The sequence below is a fragment of the Gymnoscopelus microlampas genome, assembly GCF_963454915.1.
Source record: "Gymnoscopelus microlampas genome assembly, chromosome: 3".
In the NCBI taxonomy this organism is placed as follows: Eukaryota; Metazoa; Chordata; class Actinopteri; order Myctophiformes; family Myctophidae; genus Gymnoscopelus; species Gymnoscopelus microlampas.
The window spans coordinates 13,284,533-13,309,551 of NC_139940.1; the positions used below are offsets into that span (position 1 = coordinate 13,284,533).

The 25,019-nt window shown below is 42.3% G+C and overlaps 1 protein-coding gene across 1 annotated transcript in view; it reads right to left on the reverse strand.

Annotated features, from left to right (window-relative positions):
* clstn3 (calsyntenin 3) overlaps nt 1-25,019 on the reverse strand; it is a gene marked incomplete at its 5' end in the record, with an annotated part of 37,012 nt that continues 11,993 nt past the window's right edge. The window contains 12 exons of the mRNA XM_084051949.1: nt 1-1,433; nt 1,724-1,908; nt 2,712-2,847; nt 4,911-5,056; nt 5,958-6,119; nt 7,295-7,521; nt 15,965-16,113; nt 17,733-17,881; nt 18,306-18,365; nt 21,098-21,257; nt 23,232-23,344; nt 24,387-24,674. Coding sequence (XP_083908075.1) covers nt 1,284-1,433; nt 1,724-1,908; nt 2,712-2,847; nt 4,911-5,056; nt 5,958-6,119; nt 7,295-7,521; nt 15,965-16,113; nt 17,733-17,881; nt 18,306-18,365; nt 21,098-21,257; nt 23,232-23,344; nt 24,387-24,674 — 1,925 coding nt within the window. The 3' untranslated portion in view covers nt 1-1,283. The remainder of the gene's footprint in view (nt 1,434-1,723; nt 1,909-2,711; nt 2,848-4,910; nt 5,057-5,957; nt 6,120-7,294; nt 7,522-15,964; nt 16,114-17,732; nt 17,882-18,305; nt 18,366-21,097; nt 21,258-23,231; nt 23,345-24,386; nt 24,675-25,019) is intronic.

Here is a 25,019-nt window from a genome sequence, read left to right on the forward strand (position 1 = left end):
ATCACACTATCGCAGTACCTAAGGATACGATCAATTCACCGCACAGGACAGACAGCATTATCATTTAGGTTTCAGCTAATGTGCATTGTTTTAAGCACAAATGCATGGTTTCCACCTACAACCTCATATTCTGTGACGTTAATGGAAAGGCACAGATTATGCGCTGCAATGTAATGCTAAAATCTTTAATTTGAGAAAAATGAGTTGTTTGCTTGCTGAAGTTCTCAAAGATTTTCATCGTACCAAATGACAAAAAAATAGATAGTACTGGCTGGCATTTATTTCTCCTCCTGGCGTGTTGACAGTTTTAGGGTGTCACAGTTCAAACCAGTGTACTGTACATACATACTGTATTCTCTAACTGTTATTTATTTTGTATAAGGAAGCTAGTGTTTCTGACCTCATAATGGTCACATGACCAGTAACCGCTGACCTCTTTCGACGTTCACTCTGGGGGGATCACTGCAATAGAGGAATGTATCTAGTGATTCTCAACCTTTTTGATTTCAAGGACCCCCAGTCTGATATGCATTAGGCCACGGACCCCAATCTAATCTACGTACACTGTAAAATTGTACGTAAAAGTAAATGTAACTCTGAGAGTGTACAAATGGAACCAAATTGACAATTTGGAACCCCCTTAAGGACCCCTGGGGGTCCCTGGATCCCACATTGAGAACCACTGAAAAAGGGGAAGAAAGAGATTGTGCAGCAAAGAGACTAGAGTCACTGTGGGGTGGGGTGGAAGAAATGTGATGGGTTCGAGGCTTGCGTGTTAACCCCACAGAGCTACACAATGCCATATACTCTACGTTGTGAATTGCTTCCATATTCATCTGTGTCAGAATTCATTCTACATTATGATACTAAAACACAATCTTCTTTTGTGTTTTTGTTTTTGCAAAACAGAACAATCTCATTCAACCCGTGCTACACCTATACAGACTTGTTACCACCTTGTGATTTAGAACTGGTGCAACACGTGCAATTTGGTGAGGGTTCAGTCAGGCAGTTGACTTTACATCGACTGGTACAGTATACATTGTGCCATAAAACATTTAGGTGGAAAACAACTTCCTGCATTATTGTCAGCTATAGGTCACCGATGGCATAGTGTGTCAAGAGTATTACAGTGTGTGTGTGTGTATGTGTGTGTTGTGCGTAGTGTTGGTAAGCATACATTCCTTAAACTAGAGGTGTTAGCAGTTGTCGATATTAAACATATTGAAGAGAGTGTGTGTGAGAGTGAAGAGCCGGTGCGCGGTTTCCCGTGACAACTTGGCTCAGTAGCGGCGGGGGTTGCCGTCTTTTCCCTCCTTCTTGATGATGATTCGCTGGTCATCGCTGGCATCGTCAGGTGACTCCGCGCCCTCCTCATCTTCCTCGCCCTCTCCTTCTGTGTCTGCAGAAATGCCCATACGAGACTCGTAGGACTACGGGTGAGAAAAAGGCTCCGTTCAGACAAAGGGGTTTAAAGTGGCAACAGTTAGGCCCTATGAAGCCGCAGAGCAATGGTATGTAGTGCAGCTAAAAATAAATACTTTAAAGTTGATTTCCTATCCAACTAAACCTATGACTGATACGTCTGCATTTCAATGGATAGTTTTTGCAGTAATGTCATGACCTGTGACCTGTAAAACTAGTTAGCAAGGTTTAAGTCACTGTTACTGCTGTTATCTTTTTACAGGTCGGAGTTTGGGCCAATTGGCAATTAGGATATTACCTCCATAGGGTTGACAATGATGGTGAGGGCTGAGTCGTCCCATTGGCCACCGCCCTCTTTAGTTCCGCCCCTGGCACCCTCGCCACGGCGATGGATGGAGCGGATTCGGAACACACCCAAAATCACCATGACAACCAGGAAGCCCACACACACCATGATGATGACTGTTGCAGCTCCCGGCACCACTGTCAGAAACAGATAAGAGAGTAATAAGCACATTACTTATTATTTCTACGTACGTACAGAGATTTCACACATTTATTGTAAGATGTTCATTATGTTAACCCAGTCAAACAGATTCTAAGTCTACTTGTTAAGTTAAGTTTTTAAGATATTTTTTTGGGGCTTTTATGCCTTTATTTAGACAGGACAGTAGGCTGACAGGAAACGGGGAGAGAGATGGGGGGAGACATACAGCAAAGGTCTTCGGGATCGGGAGTCGAACCCGCGACACGCTGTCAAGCGTCACCAGCGTATGTGGTATGCGCCTGGACCGCTAGGCCAGCGGACGCCCCCATATTCTTATTTTTAAACATATTTGTAACTCTCTACTCTTGCCTGTACCTATCCTGTGTTTCATGCTTACTGCTGTTGCTGCTACAAAACCTGAATTTCCCCACAGGCATCAATAACCTCCTGAGACCCGGATGGTCCTTTTTGTCCTCTGTAGTGAACATTCTTTTTTTGCATCTCATTTGCATCTCATCTGAGTAAAAAAAAACTGTAAATTCTGTAGTCACTTGAAGAGGACAACCAGAGGTCAGGTTTTTTTAAACTTCCACCAATACCCATGAATGGGTAATGGAGGTCCATTCCTGGCTATACTCTTCTTCACATACATTACATACATTTTATAGTTGGTCATGATCAGGGAATATAGCATGGAATGAAACCCTAGAAAAATCAAACATTTCAGACATATCTACTGGACACGAAATAAAAGATGGTTACACTTGAACCAGAGCGTCCAGGTACATTTGGGTCTCACCTGAGTTGCGGTGTGGGTTGGGCAGGGTGTGACCACTCAGCTCTCCAGAGTGATGGGAGGGATGGAGGAATTGCTGCTGGGAAGCCAGCAGGTGGGAAGGGTGGTACAGACTGTCCAGAGAGTGGAGGAAGTTTACCTGGAGGAAAACAGGGAGGCCGAGAGATCATAAATATGGATAGGAGGTGGAAAACAGAGACAAATACATGAGAAAGAGAGAGAGAGAGAGAGAGAGAGAGAGAGAGAGAGAGAGAGAGAGAGAGAGAGAGAGAGAGAGAGAGAGAGAGAGAAGGACGGACAGACGGAGGGAGGGAGGGAGGGAGTGACAATGACAAATGAGAGAGAGTTAGAGGGAATAGGGATTCAGGGATTCTATACTGTGCACTCTATGGGCACGCCACGTCATGCAATGTCAGCTATGCAATATGTTCTGTCCAATTGTGGCAATTTCTACAATACCGCAAATGCACTGCTATCATTACAGTCCATCTGCATTTGCATACAATCTGTGGTGCTTTTGATTTGCTTCTTCTGCAATAAGGAGCGCATTGATGGACTGTATTGATTATTACTCCTACTCATAAACAGATGGAACCAAAGCAAAGCAAAATCCTAAATGATCTCCTTTATGTATCATTTATATCTCCTAGATAAAAATGAGCCAGTCGAGACCAAAGTGCATTTCCTCTTCTCAATTATCACTCCTGAGAAATATACACTGTTCAGTCTCACGGTGATCACTGTGTGAGTTCTCAAAATTATCTTAATGGTATCTCTTTTATAGTGTCAGCTAACAGAAAAAGGAGAGCAATGCAAGCTCTCAAAAGTGTTTCAATTAAGCAATATTACACGAGAGGGTGTGCTTTACCGTCATTATTGGCACGCCAGTGATGCGGTCAGGAACGAGGCGCAGCCGAGTTCCGCCAGCATCACTGAAGTGCCAATAATGTAAGGTAAAGCACACCCTCGAGTGTAATATTGCGATTATACAACAGTTACCAACAAAACACATCCAAATGTATTCATATTGTGGGGCAATTCATAATAAAAATGTTTCGCTATTATGTTTCCCTGTAAAGAGAAGAGTTTATTTGACTGAGACAAAATAGTCCCTGTAGCAGCGCTCTGAGGCACTCAGAGCGCACAACACAGCTGAGGCACAACACAGCTGATTCCAGTAGGCTATATGCTCCGTCGTACGAAGGTATCGCACGGCGAAAATAGCCGATCTACAAGCTCACAACGCGTCGCGTTGTGAGCTTGTAGATCGGTTTCGCGTTCTCCTTCTCATCCTCTTGACCTCTTCTAACCATTGATCAACCGTAAGTCCACCAAATAAATCAAAATTAACAACATAGTCCATTTTGCGTAGCTGTTTGTTCTCCGGTGGCGGCGGTGGGTCAGGATACTCTCTGTTTGTTTTCATACCGTGGGACAGCGTGACGTTACAGCACAGCTGTGCCATATATGGTCTAAGCAGGCGCGGAGTGATTTATTAATGTGATTCGGCCCGTGCTATGATGCTGGTTTGAAGCACGGCTAGAAAGCTATTTCAACCAATCAGATTGCTTGGTCGGAACTACATGTTGTATAATATGATATCAACAATTCTCCGCACTAGCCGTTAACCACTTAAGCCCTATTTTATACTTTAGCCAATCTACTATACAAGCTCACAATGCATCACAACGCGTTCAACTTTATTGTTACATCACAAGTTTACAGGTATAAAAGAGTGGGTGAAATTATTTTTTTGTACAAGCTTAGAGGGCAGCAGTTGAGAGGGAGGGTGAGTGGTTGGAGCTGGAGGCACTACTTGCATAACTGGTTATGTAGATTTGTACATAACCACATGAACTCTAGCATCCCTATTCTGGCCAACATTCTACAAAAATAGGCAAAGAATGCTGATCTACAAGTTCACAATGTTGTGAGCATGTAGATCAGCTGTTTTTGGGGAGGAGATTTGGTATACAGGAAAAAAAGTGGGGACCCCAGTCAACAAAGTATTGTATATAGGGTTTAAGAGATTAAAGTACAACACTATCATCCAACCCACTTTTGAAAATTGTGATTTAGTGCCTGAAACATCTGCAGTTCAACAGACTCACTTTTTTGTTAGGGTAATAATGCCTAGTATTATTGTGTACTATCTCGATCAACATCTAGATATCAGCATTTTCGGATCCCTTTAGGTCTCACCTCCAGTGTCAGCTCATTGCTGGTGTACCTGCCGTTCATCTCAGAGCAGGACAGACGGAAACGCCTCTCAAAGCGAGCCGAGCCTTTGGCCAGACGATAGCGGACTGAACGAAGGACATCCTCATACACAGAGATGGATTCAGCACCTAGATAGGAAACAAGGAGGAGAAAAAAAAGAGATATTAAGTCGGTACTGGACAAGATTGTGGTGCAATAGAGAGGTAGCTATGGATAAATATGTTTTTCTCTTCTCTATCCATTGCTATAATATCCATTGCTAAAATAGACGGTATACCGCAAAACAAATCATAAAATACTTATCCACACCAAATACTGTATATAATAATGATCACAATATTGCTGCCAACAACATCTCCCCCATTATCTCAGCCATTTGTATGAGGAATGCTTTGAACTTTTTTGCTGATAAACTGAGTAGTACCAAGAGAATAAACCACCAAAAGAAGAAAGGGCACTTATAAGATATCTCTGCATGCTGTCGGGCAGAAACCAGTTATGTCCAAAACATTAACTTTTCAGGAAATAAAAAGTTATTGTATTGTGTTGTCTTAGAACAACACAATACTGCCTCATCAAAGTTGATATGGTGACGTTATACATTGTCAGATACTTGAATGTGTCCTTATATTATCATCACTTTACCCAAATACAGCTCTAGTGGAGGTTTTTGACCAGTAATACGGAGATAGTTTTTTTTCCATCTGATTTCGTCATTCTAATCAATGGGGGGGACAAACCACCTAACTCCACAGGTTGGAGTTAGGTGGTTTGTCCGACAGTTTGAGGATCCATTTTAATACTTTTCATATATATATATATAGTGTTCAATAGCACAGATTTTTATTTATTTATTAAAAAAAATGAAAAAGCTGGTTTCTACTTTCTGCCCGACGATATGCAGTATACAGTATATTATAATTTTGAAAATAAATACAAGAAATACAAGCTAAAACCTGGAGAGAGATTTGTAGAGGTTAGGTTGGCTTAAGGCTTAGGCCATTTGTGTTTGTCAATGTGGAAGTGTACCTGTAATGGCGATGTAAGCGGTGGTGTTAATGATCTCCAGGCCTCTCTCTCGCAGAACATCTATATCCACCAGAAGCTCCTCCCTCTCTGGGTTTAGCTCCTCCCCCAGGGGCTGCACCTCGCAGCCATCCAAAGTGTGGGCCACGGCATCTGACATCAGAGCTGTTGGATGGAGGACGCAAGATGAGGAAGAGGAGAAAGGGAAACAACAGGAAACTTACATAATCATCCTCGCCATGTGACAAACAGCTTGGATGCGCTCTGCAGATGGCCTCCCTCGCAGATCAGCTCATTTCCATTTACACATCACCGCAGATGGGTTGTGCACAGGCTGTGAGCTTAATAAGTCTGTTAACACCATTAAAGTCTCCATAAATTGCTGTGAGACTGCAGTTCAGGAGTGTTAACTTTACATACAGCACAATGAGCACAGTGATGTGTTGGAGGTTAAGCTCAAGATTCAATGTTGGCAGCATAGCAACAACCTCACGTTCAAAATACAGCAAGATAGATAAAAATACAAGACAAATTAAAGTTGTGATGTAAAGGGCATAAAAAGACATGATAGTCCTGGATTACCAGAAGGTGGCATACTCATTTCTCGTTCCATTTCATGTTCCCATACATGTAGCTTCATTTGATTGGCTCGGCAGCAAATGTAAACCAGAAACAGATGCGTATATAACGTGTATGAAGGTGTCATGTGTTTCCGGTTCAAAGCTGCTGATGAGCCAATCACACAAACCTATGGGAAACTGAACTGGAACAGTAAACGCCTCATTTCCAGAAGGTGACACCTTCTGGAAACCTGGGACTTCAGTTATGCAGATAGATAGAGTCTTTGAACAACAAATACCAAAAGAAAAGCTGCAAGCTCACAAAGTGTCACATCATGACAGGTTGTGAATTTGTATTTTTCACACAAATATTTTTTTGGGGACAATTGATGAAAATAGGGATGTCAGGGATAATGTGGTAACATATACAGTATTATTCATCAAATTGTTAAATTGTGATATAATAAATATCAAATATATTTTGAGAGAAATGCGTGTCTGAGGGATAAAACATATCCCCACTGGTGATAAAAATGAATGACCAGAGGCACAAAAGCAGAGGCATGGATCCACCCACCACCAGAAAATTGAGATAAGGCTCCACTCTCCTGATGCCTGAGTCACAGGTTAGACTAATGGCTCCAGAGTCTATTCCATAACACTTTGTCCATCAACAGACTATAACCTGTTGGAAGTGTGCTTGAGCAAGCCGACAGCTCACTCATTAAAAGTCAAGTCCTGGTGAAGAGCATCAGTGAATTGTCTAAAATGCAAACTCACCTCCCCCTTCCATCCCCTGTGCAGCCGTGTTGACGGCATGAGACAGCGAACAAACGATCCTGAGCTCGGGGAAGAGTGGGACACCACGGGGACCCTCAAACTCTGGGGCAGGACGGGCCAGGTGGGGTCCGACCCCAGACAGAGAAATCTGTGGAGCATCAGGTTGGAGGACCACCAGGTAGCCCTCCAACTGCTTCAGAGACAGACAACTCTCCTCATTGAAACACCTGGGAGAGACAGAGAGAGAGAGAGAGAGAGAGAGAGAGAGAGAGAGAGTAGTTTGGAATTCATTTCAAGCAAGGTTTGAATAATCGCTGTTGAAATCCCCAGCTGAACATAATGAATTAATCTACCAAAGGATTTGGACAAGGTCAAAAACGCATTCAGTCAAGCGAAATCTCAGAAAGTTGGGATTCTTAGCATTCAAACCACGCCAATACTTTTGTATTTCAAATTTTCTAAGGGATAGCTCTCATTACGCTTGAAACCCATAGGATGCGCAAGCGCAATTGCGCGGACACCGCTTTTTTCCACTCCCATGAAAATGACGGACGGATTATATTATTTTAGGGTTATGATGACTACCAGAAAACTGTATGACAAAACATAGAGGAAGAGAAAGAGTTTCAGATTTAGTGTTATACAGAGATATGATGATATACATAATCTAGAGAACCTGGATACCAGTACGTCCCAGTGGAATGATTTACCTCCTTTCAAACAAGTAGAATAGCCTTTCTTTCTAAATATGAGAGTGGTCAACTTTGGTGAATGGTTCTACTGAACACAGCAAATTAAAAAAGACATAATTAACATCACCTTACTGATGTAAAGGTTATAAGACAACATTACATATTATAAAATATATTACATTAAAGCAGCAAAAAATAATGAATGAATAAAATGTAATTTTGGAAATCTGTATGGTAGAGTATGTTAATACAATATAACTTATACAATTGGAGTGGTTGTATTTGTCTCCCTGCTCTTCTATTGAGACATTTAGATCATGTCAAAGGTCATGTCTCACCAAGACACAGGATCTGACGCGAATTTTGAACTGATGGTCAAGATTCAATTTATCCCCTGAGCAAGCAGGCAGGCTCTATTAGCCCAATGGTAAAAAAGGCAAACCGGGTTCAAATCAGGGGTAGAAGAGGAAAGTTAAAGGTAGGGTAAGTGATTTGCTTTGGTTAAAATAAGTGTTAGATAGCTCTATATTCTGATAGTACTCATTGCTATAGAGTGTTTGTTCAGTAAAAGGAGTCTCCTTGTTTCTCCACCTCTTTATTAAACAGAAAATGCATTTTCGTTTCAGTTTCAGTTTCATTTCCAATTTTATCCAACCAGGACAGAGAACTCAATCAGGATACAGATTAAACAAGTGAAATTGGAAGTGATGACACTAAGAAATGAGCAGGCAAAATTGGAACTGGAACACTATACAAATTAAGCTTAAAAATGGGTACTTTCTCCTGATTGGCTGAGATTTTGACACCTACCGAAAAATGTATTTTCTGTTTATTAAAGAGCTGGAGAGACAGGGAGACATCTGTTACTGAAAAAACACTCTATAGCAATGATTACTATCAGAATATAGTATTTTAACCTTTTAACAAAATACTTTTTGTTTTAACCAAAACATATCACTTACCCTACCTTTAACATGACCCTACTGTTGTAAAATGTATTTTGGATCTACTGTACAGTATATAAGATAAAACATCACATATACAAGCGGATGTTGTCAAGCACTGTCCTACAAAACAGCAATTTATCAACTTATATCATATGTGCATGAGTGTGCACAGCCATACTATCTGTGAGGGTGAGCAGCTGCTTATATCAGCCTCTCCAGAAGGGCCTGCTGTTTAGCCATCTGGGGAACTGCTGGCCTTAAATCAGCCTAATCTTAAAACACACACACACACACACACACACACACACACACACACACACACACACACACACACACACACACACACACACACACACACACACACACACACACACACACACACACACACACACACACACACACACAGCTCCAAAATGTTGACCTCAGGCTAAAAGATCTGTCAAATAATGCTTGTGACCTTGAAACTGCAAGACTTGTAAAAACAAGTTAGAAAGAAAGCTGGGGATAAAAAATAAATAAATAAACATTAAAAAACAATCCCTCCAGCACTGACTCTTTGCCAGGTAATCATCCTAATCTTAAAACACAGCAAAAAAAAAGAGCCCCCGCAGACAGTCGTAGCGGGATATCTGCAAAGCCGGAGAATTAGTCCACAGACTTTTGTCAGTATCTCTCTTCTGTGAGTATAACAATTATACTACTCTGTTATTGGAAACTCAGGCTATTGCAATTGCATTCACAGTCCTACTCCTAGCAATAAATGTGTCCCCTGATCAGATGACTAGAATGACAACCAATTTTTTTTTCCTGGACTGGAGGTGAGAGACACTGATACGTAAGAACATATCGTCATTGTCAGGTGGAAACCTTGTATCTCCATATTTAGTTTTTTATTTTATAGATCAATGGTCACACTGCATCTCTCTGTGGGTTCTACAAATATTCAAACATTTAAAATAAAAGCTCTGCAAGCTCACAACACGTCACGTCAAACTTTGCCCATTATGCCATGCCCAAAATAGGGACGCCGGGGGTTTAACCCATTGAGACCTGAAGCCGATTCTACATGTCTCCTAAATCTCAACAGTTTTCTGAAAAACGTATGTTTCTATATGAGTGGTGCTCAATCTTTTTCATGTCAAGGACCCCCAAAATGATATGTATTTGGCCGCGGACCCCCATCAAAATATGTTGTTCCAGGGACACTCAGAAGCAAAGATTTGAGTTAAAAATGTTCGCTTTAAAAATATATATATTCAAAGATTTGCACACATTTTCACGAATTTTCAAAAATAGCAGATCTACAAGCTCGTAGCGCGGCACTCGGTGCCGCGCTATGAGCTTGTATATCTGCTATTTTTGAATAGCCCAAAAAATAATGCTTTTTTAGCTCAAATCTAAAAATGACACAGTTCCAGGTCTTAATGGGTTAAAGTGGTTAACCAATGAAAAGTATTGGAGCTTGTAACTAAGAAGCCCATAACTATAAACCATTTGGTACAGGCTTTTTTTCCATCTATTTCTTCTTTTTCATTTCATGAAAACGTATCTTTTTGGATATACAAGGTTTCCACTCGACAGCGACGATATATATGCACACGTCGGTGCAGTGCCTTTCCAAAGATAATTAATATTTCAGCAACAAAAGTGGCTGCCAAATCCAGGAAGCCAGTTCACAGTTGTTAACGTGGTTAAAGTGTTGACCCAGAAATAGTTTCTGTGCGTTTTGTTCTCTCACAGTCACAGTATGTGACGCAGAATGGCCCACTGTGTTTCTGAATCACTCTGCAGTACTGCAGATGGACCTTTCAGTGAAAGCTATTGCATAGTTCTGTGTTTGGTACAGGGCTGGTGATATGAACAAAATCAAATATCACCCCAAATATTCAGACCAAATACCTTGATATCCAGTGGCGTGCACAGACATTTTGAGGGGCAGGGGCTCAAGTAAATTATACTTTTTTTTTGTTTACTTGGTCTGCTCTTTTTTCCCTCTACACCTATACCTCTTTGCCAAAAATAGCCGATCTACAAGCCCACAACGCCTCGCGCTGCGAGGCGTTGTGGGCTTGTAGATCTGCTATTTTTGGCTAAAGTTCTCAGAAAAGGGATGCTAGGTTTCGAGTGGTTATGGTAAAAAGAAAAATCATATCACATAAAGATTTGGCGGACACCCTGTAGTAACTCTGAGGACCTCCTAGGGGTCCCGGACCCCCTGTTGAAGACCCCTGCTGTAAACTGAAAAAAAACACAACGTTTTTTTCCCCTTTTTTTCAAAAGGGCACTTCTGGTCAAGAGGGCAAAGGGCAGGTGCTCTGGTCAAGAGGGCAAAGGGCAGGTGCTCTAGCACCACCTAGAGTCTATCTGTGCACGTCCCTGTTGATATCGATATTGTGATGATAATATTGCATTGTGACGATGATAATATAAATGTTATTTTCTATTTTTATTTTTTTCAAATACTTTCAAAAGTAGTGAAAATATCAGATCTATTTTCGGTAGTTTTAAACATTTTAGCCAAATTTTGCGAGTATAAAATAAGGATTAAGTGATTAAAACCAGGAAAAGACAACAGCTATGCCATATATCACGATATCACGATATCTAAAATCCCAGACGATATCTAGTCTCATATCATGAATCATGATATATCGATATAATATCAATACATCATCGATATAACCCTAGAGCTTGGCCACTCCTGTATACTGTAGACTACATCTATAAATGGTAATGGTGACTATATTGTTGATAACTGCTGCTTTGTTCTCACAGGATAAATACTATAATAACTTCATATTTTAAATAGTGTGATGTCATTCAAAGACTTTTAAGAATTTGGCATAAGACCCAGCATTTCACTGAGCGACACGATTATTCTTTCAGTATGCATGTCTCCACAGGCACTTCATGAACAGTAAACACTGAATAATAGCTGGGCCTGCAAATCCATTGTCTTTACCAGCCTCCAGGCTTCTGCTCTGACTCTTAGTGTCAATAAATGAAAACAAGAGAAAGTATTTCTTTTAAAAACTGCCTGGGGACATGGAAAAAATAAACAATGTTATCAAGGGTATCGCATTGCGGCAGTTCGTATAAATATTACCAGTGTAATTGTAAAGTTTGGCTTTTCACTGTGAGGGGTTATGGTTTTGCATATTAAAGCTGCATTGTACGATCATTTTAATAGTCACTAGACCTGAAAATAATATGCAAGGTTTCATTATCATAAAGCTACCGATCGATATTTGCTCAGACTGCTCACACAGGCTGTCCATGTCGCTTACCCCTCCTGTCTTAAGCATGTTGTCAAAATCTGGCCTGAATCTACACTAAGAGTTCAGGCTTCCCTCCCTAAGAGTATTGAAAAACCTTGGCATCTGGTCTCCCTCACATTTTAAAACCTGCTCACTCACTCCCATGCCAATAATGCTTCAATGGATTCAAAGATGGCTAACGATCTGTATCTGTGCAAAACCAATTGAATTGCTAGATACATTTAACCAGATGAACCCTAGCGTCCTTATTCTGGGGCGACATCTGTTGAAAATAGCTGATCTACAAGCTCCCAAATATGCATCACAACGCGTTGTGAGCCCAGAGGGGGGTTCTGCGCAAGAGGGTCGAAACCTGACCTGTTTTTAAACCAGGGCTTAGAAATAAAATTAAAAAAATCTGTTTCTTCTGATTAGAACCATTATTTTAACTTTTCTGTTATTGAGTTCCGCCCCAACATAACATTCCTGAACTGGTAAAAAGAGGGTTAATACTGTTCTTTTTTACATCTATATTAAAACCTGCCCCCCCCCCCCCGGGACGCATCACTCCCACAAGTGACATACGGTGAGTCAGACGTGTCAAGCAGACGAAGATGGAGACACAGTCAGCTACTCGCCGATCACTTCTGGAAGCATTTCCTGATGTACTACCTACCAAACCTCCAGGTCCGTCAGAAATGGCAAACTGATGTACCAGAACTCAAGATAGGCACTCCCGTCATGGTTATAGACCCTCAGTTGCCCAGAGCGCACTGGCCAACAGGACGGGTATCGCAAACTATTACAGGAGCAGACAACAAAATCCGGACTGTAGAGGTCAAATTAGGAGAACGGTCCTACGTACGTCCAGTAGCCCGAATAATCAGTCTTCCTGCACTGACAGATTCATGTATTTATTTGGTTCAAGCGTTCTCGATGTTTTCAGATTTCCAACGGATATCTGGGGGGCGACTGTTACGAAGGCTCTCCATGTCATCTTGCTTGTTTGTCAGGTTAACAGTAGTTACCTTCCAAGTTGCAGTGCAGCAGTGCCGTGGCCCTGGCCCAGATGCTGAAAGGCCCAGAACCAGAAGGTGAACCCCAGGGAGATCGCAGAGAGGATTATGCAGAACATTCCTGACAACAAACTCATCCAGAAGACAGAGATCGCAGGACCAGGTTTCATCAACATCCACCTGAAGAGGACGTTTGTGTCCAAACTGCTGACCAACCTGCTGCTTAATGGAATCCAACCACCTCCACTGGACTCCAAGAAGAAGGTGGTGGTAGATTTCTCGTCTCCCAACATTGCCAAGGAGATGCACGTGGGTCAGCTGCGGTCCACCGTTCGTCTGTTTCAGTTCCTGGGCTACGAGGTTCTCACGATGCAACACCTAAGCTTCTGATCTGTTTCTAAACGTTTTGCCCAAAATAGGGACACAAGGTTGAAAGTGATTAACATCAAGCTTTCGATTAATAAAATTGTACGCACATACAAGTGCCCGGCCCGCGCCAAGCGGTGCAATAGCCGTCGACGCTGTCGCAATGTTTGAGTTGCATACCTATAGTGATACAGTAATCTATTTCAAAATTACACCTACTACTCAGCAATGAAGTGTATCATTGTAAATTCATAATCACTCTGTTTTAAGTCACAGCAGGTAGTTAGGTCTCCTGTGGGTTTATTGCTAAGGCAAATTATAGGTTAATAAAAAACGTTTTAGGTTACAGTTTTGCTAGCTTATCCAAAAAGTGACAAGACAACTCAATGGGGGCAGACAAGAACATGCATCAGGCACAAAACAATATACCGAAGGGAGCCCAGCAAGCCCATGCAGCCTAATTTAAACTGTGTAAGACGATCCCTGTGCGCCAGATTTGTTGGCACATGGATGTAATTTGGAACATCTCACAGGCTGTGAGCCACTTGGCTCATATCTCCTGAAATGTAATTAATGTCTCACAGTTTTGACTGACTGACTGGCCTGGGGATACGGAACTTTATACGTACAGTATGTTGCTCAAGGAAATGAGAATTAAAGTGCGTATGAATGCCCAGTGTTATGAACCATGAGCGATAGTTTGTAGTCTTGCATGGCCCGACTACTATTCCACAATCTCCGAATGCTATATAGAGTCTGGAACTACACCTGCCGGAAGCTGAGAAAGGAAGCTGTCATCTGTTCATATTAATTTCCTTTCGGCCCAGACTGCTAGCATAGCGGTCCGGGCAGTTAGGCTCTAATGCCGATCCCGACCATCTTTACTGCATGTCTCTCCCCATCTCTCTCTCCCTGTTTCCTGTCCATCTCCACCGTTCAATATCAATTAAAGGCAGAAAAGGCCCAAAACAAATTAAAACAAATATATGAATTTCCTTTCACGAAAATATATTTAAAATTGTATATTCCATTTTTTATTTCTGCCAAACAGCAAGCTATACAGTATTTGCTTCGAATAATTGTATTTACAGTAGGACAAATTTACGCGACTGTAAAGACGAGACGAAATGAATTTATGATGAGATGAGAATAGAGAGCTACGACATAAATATTAAATGCATGTCATATCATCAATCAGCTATAGGTGTTTATTCTTAATATCATGAGTATTCTGAATGAGATGCTATTGTTAAGTATTGCCCATTAAGATGCCCATTAAGATGTAACGTGCAATTCGAAAGCCTTTCTTGGTTTAGCCAACGAAGGCTAAACCATTCTCAGTGATCCCTTTCACCCAAAGTGAGGGATTTCTATCCTGATGGTAAATCTATATTTACAATGCCTCCATCTGCAGGACGCATGAGGGCACTGAATGGTTTGATGAGCATGTGTCATCATGACAGTAGAGCCAGACCAATATATCGGTTTGGCTGATATACGGCCATTATTGGACTTTTTGGAAGACATCGGTACCGGCAATTATGTAGCCGATGTGTCCTGATTTGTAACCACTTTCAACCTATTTTGGGCATGTCATAGGAGAAAATCATCGCATCATCACCATCATCATTATTGGAGAAAATGTTCAAAAATGTTTAAAAAATAGCAGAACTACAATTGGTAGATCAGCCATTTCAGTTTTTTTAATAGGGCTTAAGTGGTAAAAAAAAAAAAAGTGTTTTGTTTTCTGTTTTTTTGGCATATATGTTAAATGTCTTTACAAGTTCAAATTTATTGGAAAACTTTGTACTTTTTGACAAAATAATTGGTCTAATTATTTTATTCTATGGTCTAGGATTCTCCAAAATCGAGATTGCATCAAACCCAAAAATCTGTTATTGTTTGGGCTCTAATTCTCAGTCACCATACTGTATCTCAACCCAATGCAACACTTGGCGAACGATTCCGGAGCTTCAACTGAGAGCTGGATCAGCTCACAACAAATAGATTAGATTAGTCCATGTTATCTGTGCATGTGACATCCACTCCATACGGTAACCAATCCTTATCATATGGCCATAACAAAGTTCATGTTTGATCGAGTTCAATGTCCAAGCACAGTGAGTGAGAGATCGATAACGACGTGACTTCACTTGTACTATTATTGAGCTTAGTGTGTAACTGAAGTTGTTACAATATCAGCAGTTGCTATGTGTGCTTGTCTGTGAGCATGATTGTTGTCTGTGTACCTGCACATGTGTGTGTGTGTGTGTGTGTGTGTGTGTGTGTGTGTGTGTGTGTGTGTGTGCGTGTGTGTGTGCGTGTGCGTGCGCGTGCGCGTGCGCGCGCGTGCGCGTGTGTGTGTGGGTGTGTGTGTGGGTGTGTACTGTACCTGAGGGACGTTGTGAGTTTAAGCGGTCTGACTCCAGGAGTAGCGAAGCGTAGAGAGTTTCTGTAGGTGACCTGCTGGACTGCACGATTAAAGCTTTCAATGTCATCTCCCTCCAACACCAGCACTGACTGGCTGGGATTTACATGAACCTGCAAGGTCAGAGTTCAGATTTTAAACGTTTTTGATTTGTAAAACCTGAGGTCAATACTACAAATGCATTCTAAATCACACTTTCAAGATTTTTCAAAAATATGAAAAGAATAGCAGATGTAAAAGCTCCCAGTGCTGCACGAAGTGACGTGCTGTGAGCTTGTTTATCTGCTATTTTTCAATAGCCAACGCAAAAAACAATGGGTTAACCACTTAAACCCTCTACTCTACTATACTAAGTTGACTGGAGTATATACTAGGTCCCCTCCTGTTTTCCCTCTATACTAAATATCTACGCTGAAAATAGCAGATCTGCAAGCTCACAGCACATTACTGCAACACGTTATGGGCTTGTAGATCGGCTATGTTCGGCGAATGTTCAAACCAGAATAGGTTCATGTGGTTAAATCACACTCATCATCAGAACCAGTATGCACGCTGAAAGCAGACAGACGTTTCTCATTTCTGGTTCAGCTGAAGCAGAAACACACATTTATAGCCATGGCCAGACTTTGTAGTGCCCAGGGCTATGATGACAAGGTTTAGTGTCGCAGTCTCCAACCTCTTCATTATGTCAGAGTACTGATGTCTTGTTACGCTTTGACAGGTTTTGTTTATCGTCCTCACTATTGCCATCGAGTGACTGGATGATATATTCATAATTTATGCATACTGTTTTGGTGAGCAGACAATTAGGCGATTACTTTCATTAGTGTGAAGATGCTTTGTCGGTAGTATATCTGCCACCCCCATCTGGAGAAAAAAAAGTGGTCCATTCTGCTGCGTGCAAGTTTATTTCACATAAGTATGCATGATTGTACTCCTTTATATGCGCCTGACATGTTACTAGCATTGCCGTATTATTGTTGGGATGGGGGGGCGGGGGTGCGTAGTTGATTAATGCAGCCAAGGGTGTGTTTGTGCCCCCAGAGCCGCTTCATGCCCCAGGCTACAGCCCCGTGAGCCAATGCGTTCATCCGGGCCTGTTTACAGCATTTCTCACAGTTTACATCTCTGCTGTTGGTGTATGGATGTGCGGATGAGATTTTTTAAAAGAACTGATATGAGATATACAACCTTATAGCTCATTACTTCGTGCCGCGCTATGACATTGTAGATCTGCTGTATAAAAAAAGTGAACATTTTTTTAAATCTTTGAATATGTATATTTTTTAAAGCGAACCTTTTTAACTCAAATCTTTGCTTCTGGGGGTCCCTGGAACAAAATATTTTGAGATGGGGGTCCATGGCCAAATACATATAATTTTGGGGATCCTTGACATGAAAAGATTTGAGCACTTATGTGCATATAGCAACATATGTTTTTCACAATTTAGAAGATATTTTTTTATTATATTATTTGGCCTCAGGTAGCGGTTGTGATAGGAGACACAAAGAGTCTCCATTGTGTCTGCTACCGGAACTGCTGCCTACCGGTCCGCCGGTCATCAAATTATTGGCTTAGGAATGCGACAAAAACAAAAAAATATCCATGAATTCAAGTCTCCATCGGGTGAATAATCAATAGAAAGAAAAAACTTTATTTTTTTTGGTGAACTATCCTTTAATGGGTCAAAGGCTGTGTAGAAATGCAGACGTATACATTCTGTGTTTGTACCTTCATGCCAGAGCCCAGTGTCTCAAGGTCCCCAAAGTCGAGCCCCTCCCTGCAGGCGTAAAGACACTCCACCACGCTGTGTGGCTCCACGCTACCTGGCCGCACCGTCACCCCAGACAACAGGCCACGGTAACCACCAACGTACCTCCCTGAGGACCCATGGTGAACATACAAACACACACACACAAACAAACAAACAAACAGTCAATTTATTATTTAGTCACGAGCTATTGTCAATACTTTTCATTGGTTTAATATTTAGAACATCCACAGACAGACTTAACCACTTTCAGCGTGGTATACCTATTTTGGGCACACACACGCACAAATACACACACACACACACACACACACACACACACACACACACACACACACACACACACACACACACACACACACACACACACACACACACACACACACACACACACACACACACACACACACACACACACACACACACACACACACACACACACACACACAAACTCACACACACACTCGATACATTACTCATTCAAACTGAAGTACACACTCACACAACAAATTGCAGAAAATAAATGAAGTCACCTGAGTCTTTACCCTCTGGGATGGTGTTGTTTGTAATCTCCTTCAGCTTCTCCTCGGGCTCTGTGGGGGAAAACGGATGGGTGAAGAGGGAAGCTGAGAGAGCCAAGAGCGTGACAAAGCAAGGCTTAAAAAAGGTTTGTGTGGGTGAAACAAAGACGTGCACATGAAGACGTCCGAAGTTGGAGACTTGTTGGCTGGTTGGCTGACAGTGAGAATAGTGGCGGGGAGCAAACGAGAGAATAATGATATTCAAAGGTACAGCAACTCCTCATTAGCTTGCAGCAGCTGGAGCTGCGCGCACACACACACACACACACACACACACACACACACACTAACAGGCAGTGGTGTGCCTACAGCCACAGTTGAGAGTGTGTATGACTGAATATGTTTCTTCACAGTTAATTGGCAGGCAGAAGGTTCCATTTTAACGATTAGCACTGGTAAAACTGGCAACCGTCTGGCCCTGTCGTTGTTCTGCCACCATGAATAATTGATAAGTCTGTGATATTATTAGCCTGCTCCAAGACACGCTGCATCTAACACCACCCCCCACACCCAACCCAACCCAACCCACCACACACACACACACACACACACACACACACACACACACACACACACACACACACACACACACACACACACACACACACACACACACACACACACACACACACACACACACACACACACACACCCCGCCCTGACCAAAATATAATTGAGAGAAATGAGGAAGTGAGTCAGTGACAGCAGTGAAATGTCTGATGAGCTTGCCACCGGTGGTGATGCTGGAACGCTAGATTGCCATCTTTGCTTCGTCACATTGGATGAGTGATTTCAGATGACATTCCGATGACTGTGGAATGCGACATGGGATGCAAATTGGGCGCAACTGCTGCCTGCCACATTTATAGAATTTATTTTCACGCTTTGCCGTGTGTTTACTTTCAATTTTGTGCATAATTCTTGTCACTCAGTTGGCATGGAAAGAAATGCCACTTGATGAGAAACTGAGTCTTGAAGAATATTGGGCTTAGTTCAATTTATCTGCATAATGAAAAGGCAAAATTATAAGTGATAACACTGTGAAAACACCACAAGATATGAGAAACAAATTACCAATTTGTTATTGTGAGATAAAAAATAAAAAAAACACAAGAAACGTGGTGAGGTACTGATCACTGGGAATAAAACTTAAAAGGGAAAAAAGTGTTGCACACTCTGGCTCCATATGCAGTGATTTTAATGATCAACATTTCTTCAAAATCAACACATTTTCTTGATTTTGAAGAAGGCCTCTTGGCCAAAACTTCAATCATAAAAACACTCCATATGAGGGCATTAACCACTGATTTTTGCAAGTCAATTTGTCTGTCAATAAAGTCAAAGTCGAGTCGACAAGTCGTTTCATGACGCTATTATCACATTCGTTTAATATATTCCATGGCGGCCAGCAACATTGGAGATGATACTCATTGGCTGCTGCAGCCAATGAGTGCACCTCCTCAGCCCATCAAAGGCATTGCTGCGTGCATCGGCTCCCACATTAAAATGAAGCTCTTGTATAACTAATTCATGTTTTAAATCCAATATGAGAACTGCCGATGGTCACATAGAATAATAAAATGAGCGTAACACTGATAGTTGGAAAAAGTTAGAATCACTGCCGTCCTTGGTGAATAACCAATACTACACACAGTTAACATTCTGTACACATTGTGGAGTCTCGCCTCATTACCACCGATCAGGTGAGTGTCTCCACAGGACCAACCAGCATAGTGACGGCAGAGTTCAGCACCTCGGCCAGCGCCGCTGCCTAGGGCGCGTCATTGAGGTACGTATTGAGGTACGTTACGCTTTTAATTTTCAATCGACTTGATGTGATGACATTCATCGCTGGCTCTCCTTGCTGAACACTCTCATCGGGCGGTAACCGATTACACTCCACTGGTCCTCTGTCGTACATTTACTGCCCAATTTGAAACCTCTTCCTCCGTTTTATAGCTCCAAGATGAGGTCGTCAGCGCCGGGTGCCGGCAGGTGACGGCAGGTGACGACACCGTGAAAATTGGCCACTATGCATGATTCTTGCCTTTTTCCGCACATCGTATCCAAAAAGTAAAGGTCAGCACCCCCTGCTCTCAGATGACATGGCATGCAAACAGCCCCGGGGTGAAAAAGGTGACAATGTGCTTCACCCACCTCCACCCATCTCCTATGCATCTCCTAAACTATGCCTGACCCTAAACTCAAGAAAAACTATGTCTTAACCTAAGAATGCCAAATCATGAGCACCTCAACACATTGTCAGGGACAGGAGTAGGACTTGAACCAGTAACCTTTGTACTCATAGGCTGACTCTCTTCCCATTGAGCTAGAGCTGTGGCCACCCAGTTAGTGTCTGTTGATATGTATAAAGTCTTTCCTTCCGTTATGAACCAAGCCCCTGTTTCACTAACTACTTTAGATCAGTGTTTCACAAACCATTTACCAATAAAAGCATTTTAAAACTAGTCAAATTAGACAATCTACAAGCTCACAACGCGTTGCTATCCGAAAAGTTGTGAGCTTGTAGATCGTCCAAAGGCCCTACGGCCTTGGCCCCTTAATAAAAACACAACTTGTCAACTTCTGTCGGTGGGTGTCGACTTTTTGGTTAATGCCCTACTGCATATGGAGCCAGCAAGTGTGCAATACATTTTTCCTCTTTTGAGATAAAGAACTGAAAGAATGAACAGTGAAGCAATACAAAACCAATCAAGGACTTGTGTTCAGACATAACTCCTTACCCCAACACGCCCCGATGACCATCCTCTGTCGGGGCGCCGGGTTGGGGATGGCGCCGTTGTCATGGATGAGGGCAGGGTCAAAGGTCACGCCATCCACATACAGGGTCACCGAGGGGAACTGGACACTGAGGGAGAGGTGGTGCCACTCGCTGTCACACACCTGTTGGAGATAACATACTGATGTTAGATCAGTGTATAAACATCCAGGCTTTTAGTTAACAATTGGGTTATTATTCTTTATTAGATTAAAATGCATTACCCCTATAACGATTAATTATAATATCAACAAAGCAATCCAATTGTCTTAGACTATTATCTTAATAGAGACTCTTAAAAATGTTGATGGCTAATTTCCATAAAGCACAGGGAGCTGTGCCTTAAGGGCCGTCCACACCAAGCACCAATTAAAGCTATAACTATATCATTCTCCACTATCTTTATAGTTGCAGTGTGGACTCTGCCATCCACTTGGTGGACGGCCAATTATTAGTTGCTATGCCAACTGTAATGATAACCACATAAATATGTACTCATGTAAACATCATCATTTTAAGCTTATTTCTAAACTTTTTCACTAACCCTTCTAATTATGGTATGGATACATCCTGTAGGTATTGCCCTGTGTTGTCAAGGTATCAACATTTGAAAGTTAGATTGAAACTTCTGTCTCTTTCTTTCTTTCTTCTAATTGGTAATGCAGAGGGGAAAACAGACCAGTGATTTAGTGGACAGAAAGAGAGAGGGACTGCAGACCAAGTTGATATCGAGGTCTGAGGGACCGGCTAGACTGCAGGGAACACAGATAGTGGTTCAGACAGAATGGGATTTGACAAATCTCTCTATCAGCTTGGCCTTCACTTAATCCAGCCAAGTTCAATCTGTCTGGGAGCAGCGGCTGCAGTCAAAACATGTAGACACACACACACACACACACCCACACACCCACACACCCACATGCACACACACACACACACACACACACACACACACACACACACACACACACCCACACGCCCACACGCACGCACGCACGCACGCACACACACACACACACACACACACACACACACACACACACCCACACGCACGCACACACCCACACACCCACGCACGCACCCACCCGCACGCACGCACGCACGCACGCACGCACACACACACACACACACACACACACACACACACACACACATACACACACACACAGACGTCTGTGCGTGTGCATGCCCATGCGTCTGGACACACAAGTATATGCACGCACACACATACACACATACTCACACACGTGGACACAAATAAGTGCATGTATACAAACATACACGGTTCCCTAATGGATCTAAATGTCTCTCTCTCTCTCTCACACACACACACACACACACACACACACACACAGAGACACACACACACACAGAGACACACACACACACACACACACACACACACACACACACACACACACACACACACACACACACACACACACACACACACACACACACACACACACACACACACACACACACATAAATCATTCCTGCCCTCCATACACACATACACATTTCCATCATTCCCGATCCTGCCCACCTACATTCCAGCTTTGCTCACGTTCCAAATGGCAAGCACTCAGCTGGGAAGCATTTCACGCAGTTCCTTAATCATATAAGCCAACGCATAAATCACCATTAAAGTGCACTTATCACATTCCCTCAGCATCGGCCCTATTCACAGTGAGTCAACACGCTGATCAGCACATCCCAGCCAGCAGTGGTGTGAAGTAACTAAATACATTTACTCAAGGACTTTATACTTTTACTCCACTACATCTCAGAGGCAAATATTGTACTTTGTACTCCACTACAATAGTTTGACAGCTTCAGTTTAGTTAATTATAGTTACTATATAGTTACTTTGCAGATTTAGATTATTATATATACATATACTGTATATATATATATACTTTAACCACTTAAGCCCTATTTTGTCTTACGTGTCGTATATATTTGAAAAAGATTGAAAAACGTGTACTTCTACTTTGGTACTGTAAATATATTTTGATATGATATGATATGATGATATGATACTTTTACTTAAGTAAAAAACACGAGTTGCTGGCTGCTGACGGCTTCTCCCACAGTACCTGCTCCAGTTTCCACAGGAACTTGACGGGCCGCGCAGCGGAGACGTCAGGCCAATAGAAGAGAGAGAGACGACAGCCATGGACGGACAGGGAATAGTGGGAGATGGAGTCATCTGAGGATCAGAGAGAGAGAGCAGGGGAAAATAGAACCCAGTCAATGTTGCAGTTTATAGTTGTAGTCAGGGGTTACTACTTAAACCCTATAGATGACCATAGCCCCCCCGGGGTCTATACTGGGTAGGACCCTTCATTTTCCCTCTGTGTACACTAAATATTGACACGTGGTGAGCTTTTAGGTCTGCTATTGTTCACCCCAGAATAGGGATGCTAGGGTTCATGTGGTTAATAGGAATAGTTACAAGTATAAAACTAAAAAGATAGCTTTTTTTATTGCATTACATTTCGATTTTATGTTTCCTTATTTCCTACCTTCTATGAAGTACATACTCTCTGTATCGATCCTTTGTATAGAATCTGATCTCCAACACTCGTTTCACACTGATTTATTTATGTATTTACAGTACATTGCATCTTTTGGAGACAGCTGCCCTTGTTTATCCATGGAACTACAGTCAAGCACTATTTTACTGCGATACATCTATCCAGTTACGCACATTCAGGTGGAGGAGCTGCCGCGTACAACCACAGTATTCCCTGTATGCCAATAAGCAGGTCTAATAGAGTAGATGGGGGTTAAATTGCCTCATGCAAGGGCACCTTGGTGGTCGTTGTTGAGCGACAGGGTAATTTAACCACTTTCCCCATGTGGATTTTTTTTATTCTCAGCCATTCTGTTAGATTCTTTCTAGTCACCTTCAGCATTCTCCTGTGAAGCAGGGTTTATATGTGAGGTGTCTGAATGACAAAGAACAATATTTGTACTCCCTTACTAAAAAGCCACATCATATTCTCTGCACAGTTGGAAATGCTCTTGAGATTTTCTCAATATGTGAGGTTTTGGGCTATGAAATGAATGTATCTATCTATCTATTTATTTTTTGTCAATGTCAATTTAAACAGTGAGACTTTGTTAAAAATGTGATGTTCAAATTCCAGATAAACACAGTATGTCATCATGGAATCTATTAAAACCATGTCAACTGTAATTAGAGGTAAATTGGGTCAGAACATCCATGATTGACAGGCGTGACTGACCATTCTTGACGGTGCTGCAGACGATGGTCTCCTCCTCTTTGCGGTTTGCTCTCGTCTGACTGGTCGACGGCTGGATGTTGGCCCCGCCCCTTCGCATCCACAGCTGCAGGGTGAAGTGGTCTCCCGACACGGCAGACACCACGGAGTCGGGCACCACCGCAACGTTGGTGGAGCCGTTAAAGGAGAACACCAGGGACGAATCAGAGGAAGGGAGAGTAGGCAGAGCTGAAGTCCAATTGGCCGCTGGGGAAGGGGGCGGGAGCAGGTCCACCTCGCCCCTTACAGCACCTGGCAATGTGGACAATGGAAGAAGGATGTGAATATACTGATAACGTGTCAGTACAACAATTTATGTCCCTCTGCGGGTAGACAGCTGTGGTTCTCAAACATTTTAATTTCAAGGACCCCCAGTTTTGGTATGCATTAGGCCACAGACCCCCATAACACTGAGAGAAATGGTTATACTCTCACAGTTACAGATCTGTATGGGTCCATTTGGTTCTTAACTATCAATGCTTTACCTGTGGACCCCCTGGAACCCCCTCAAGGACCCCTGGGGTTTCCTGGACCCCACTTTAAGAACCACTGCTATACAGTACATATGGATTTAGGTTTAAAGGACCATACTGGTGG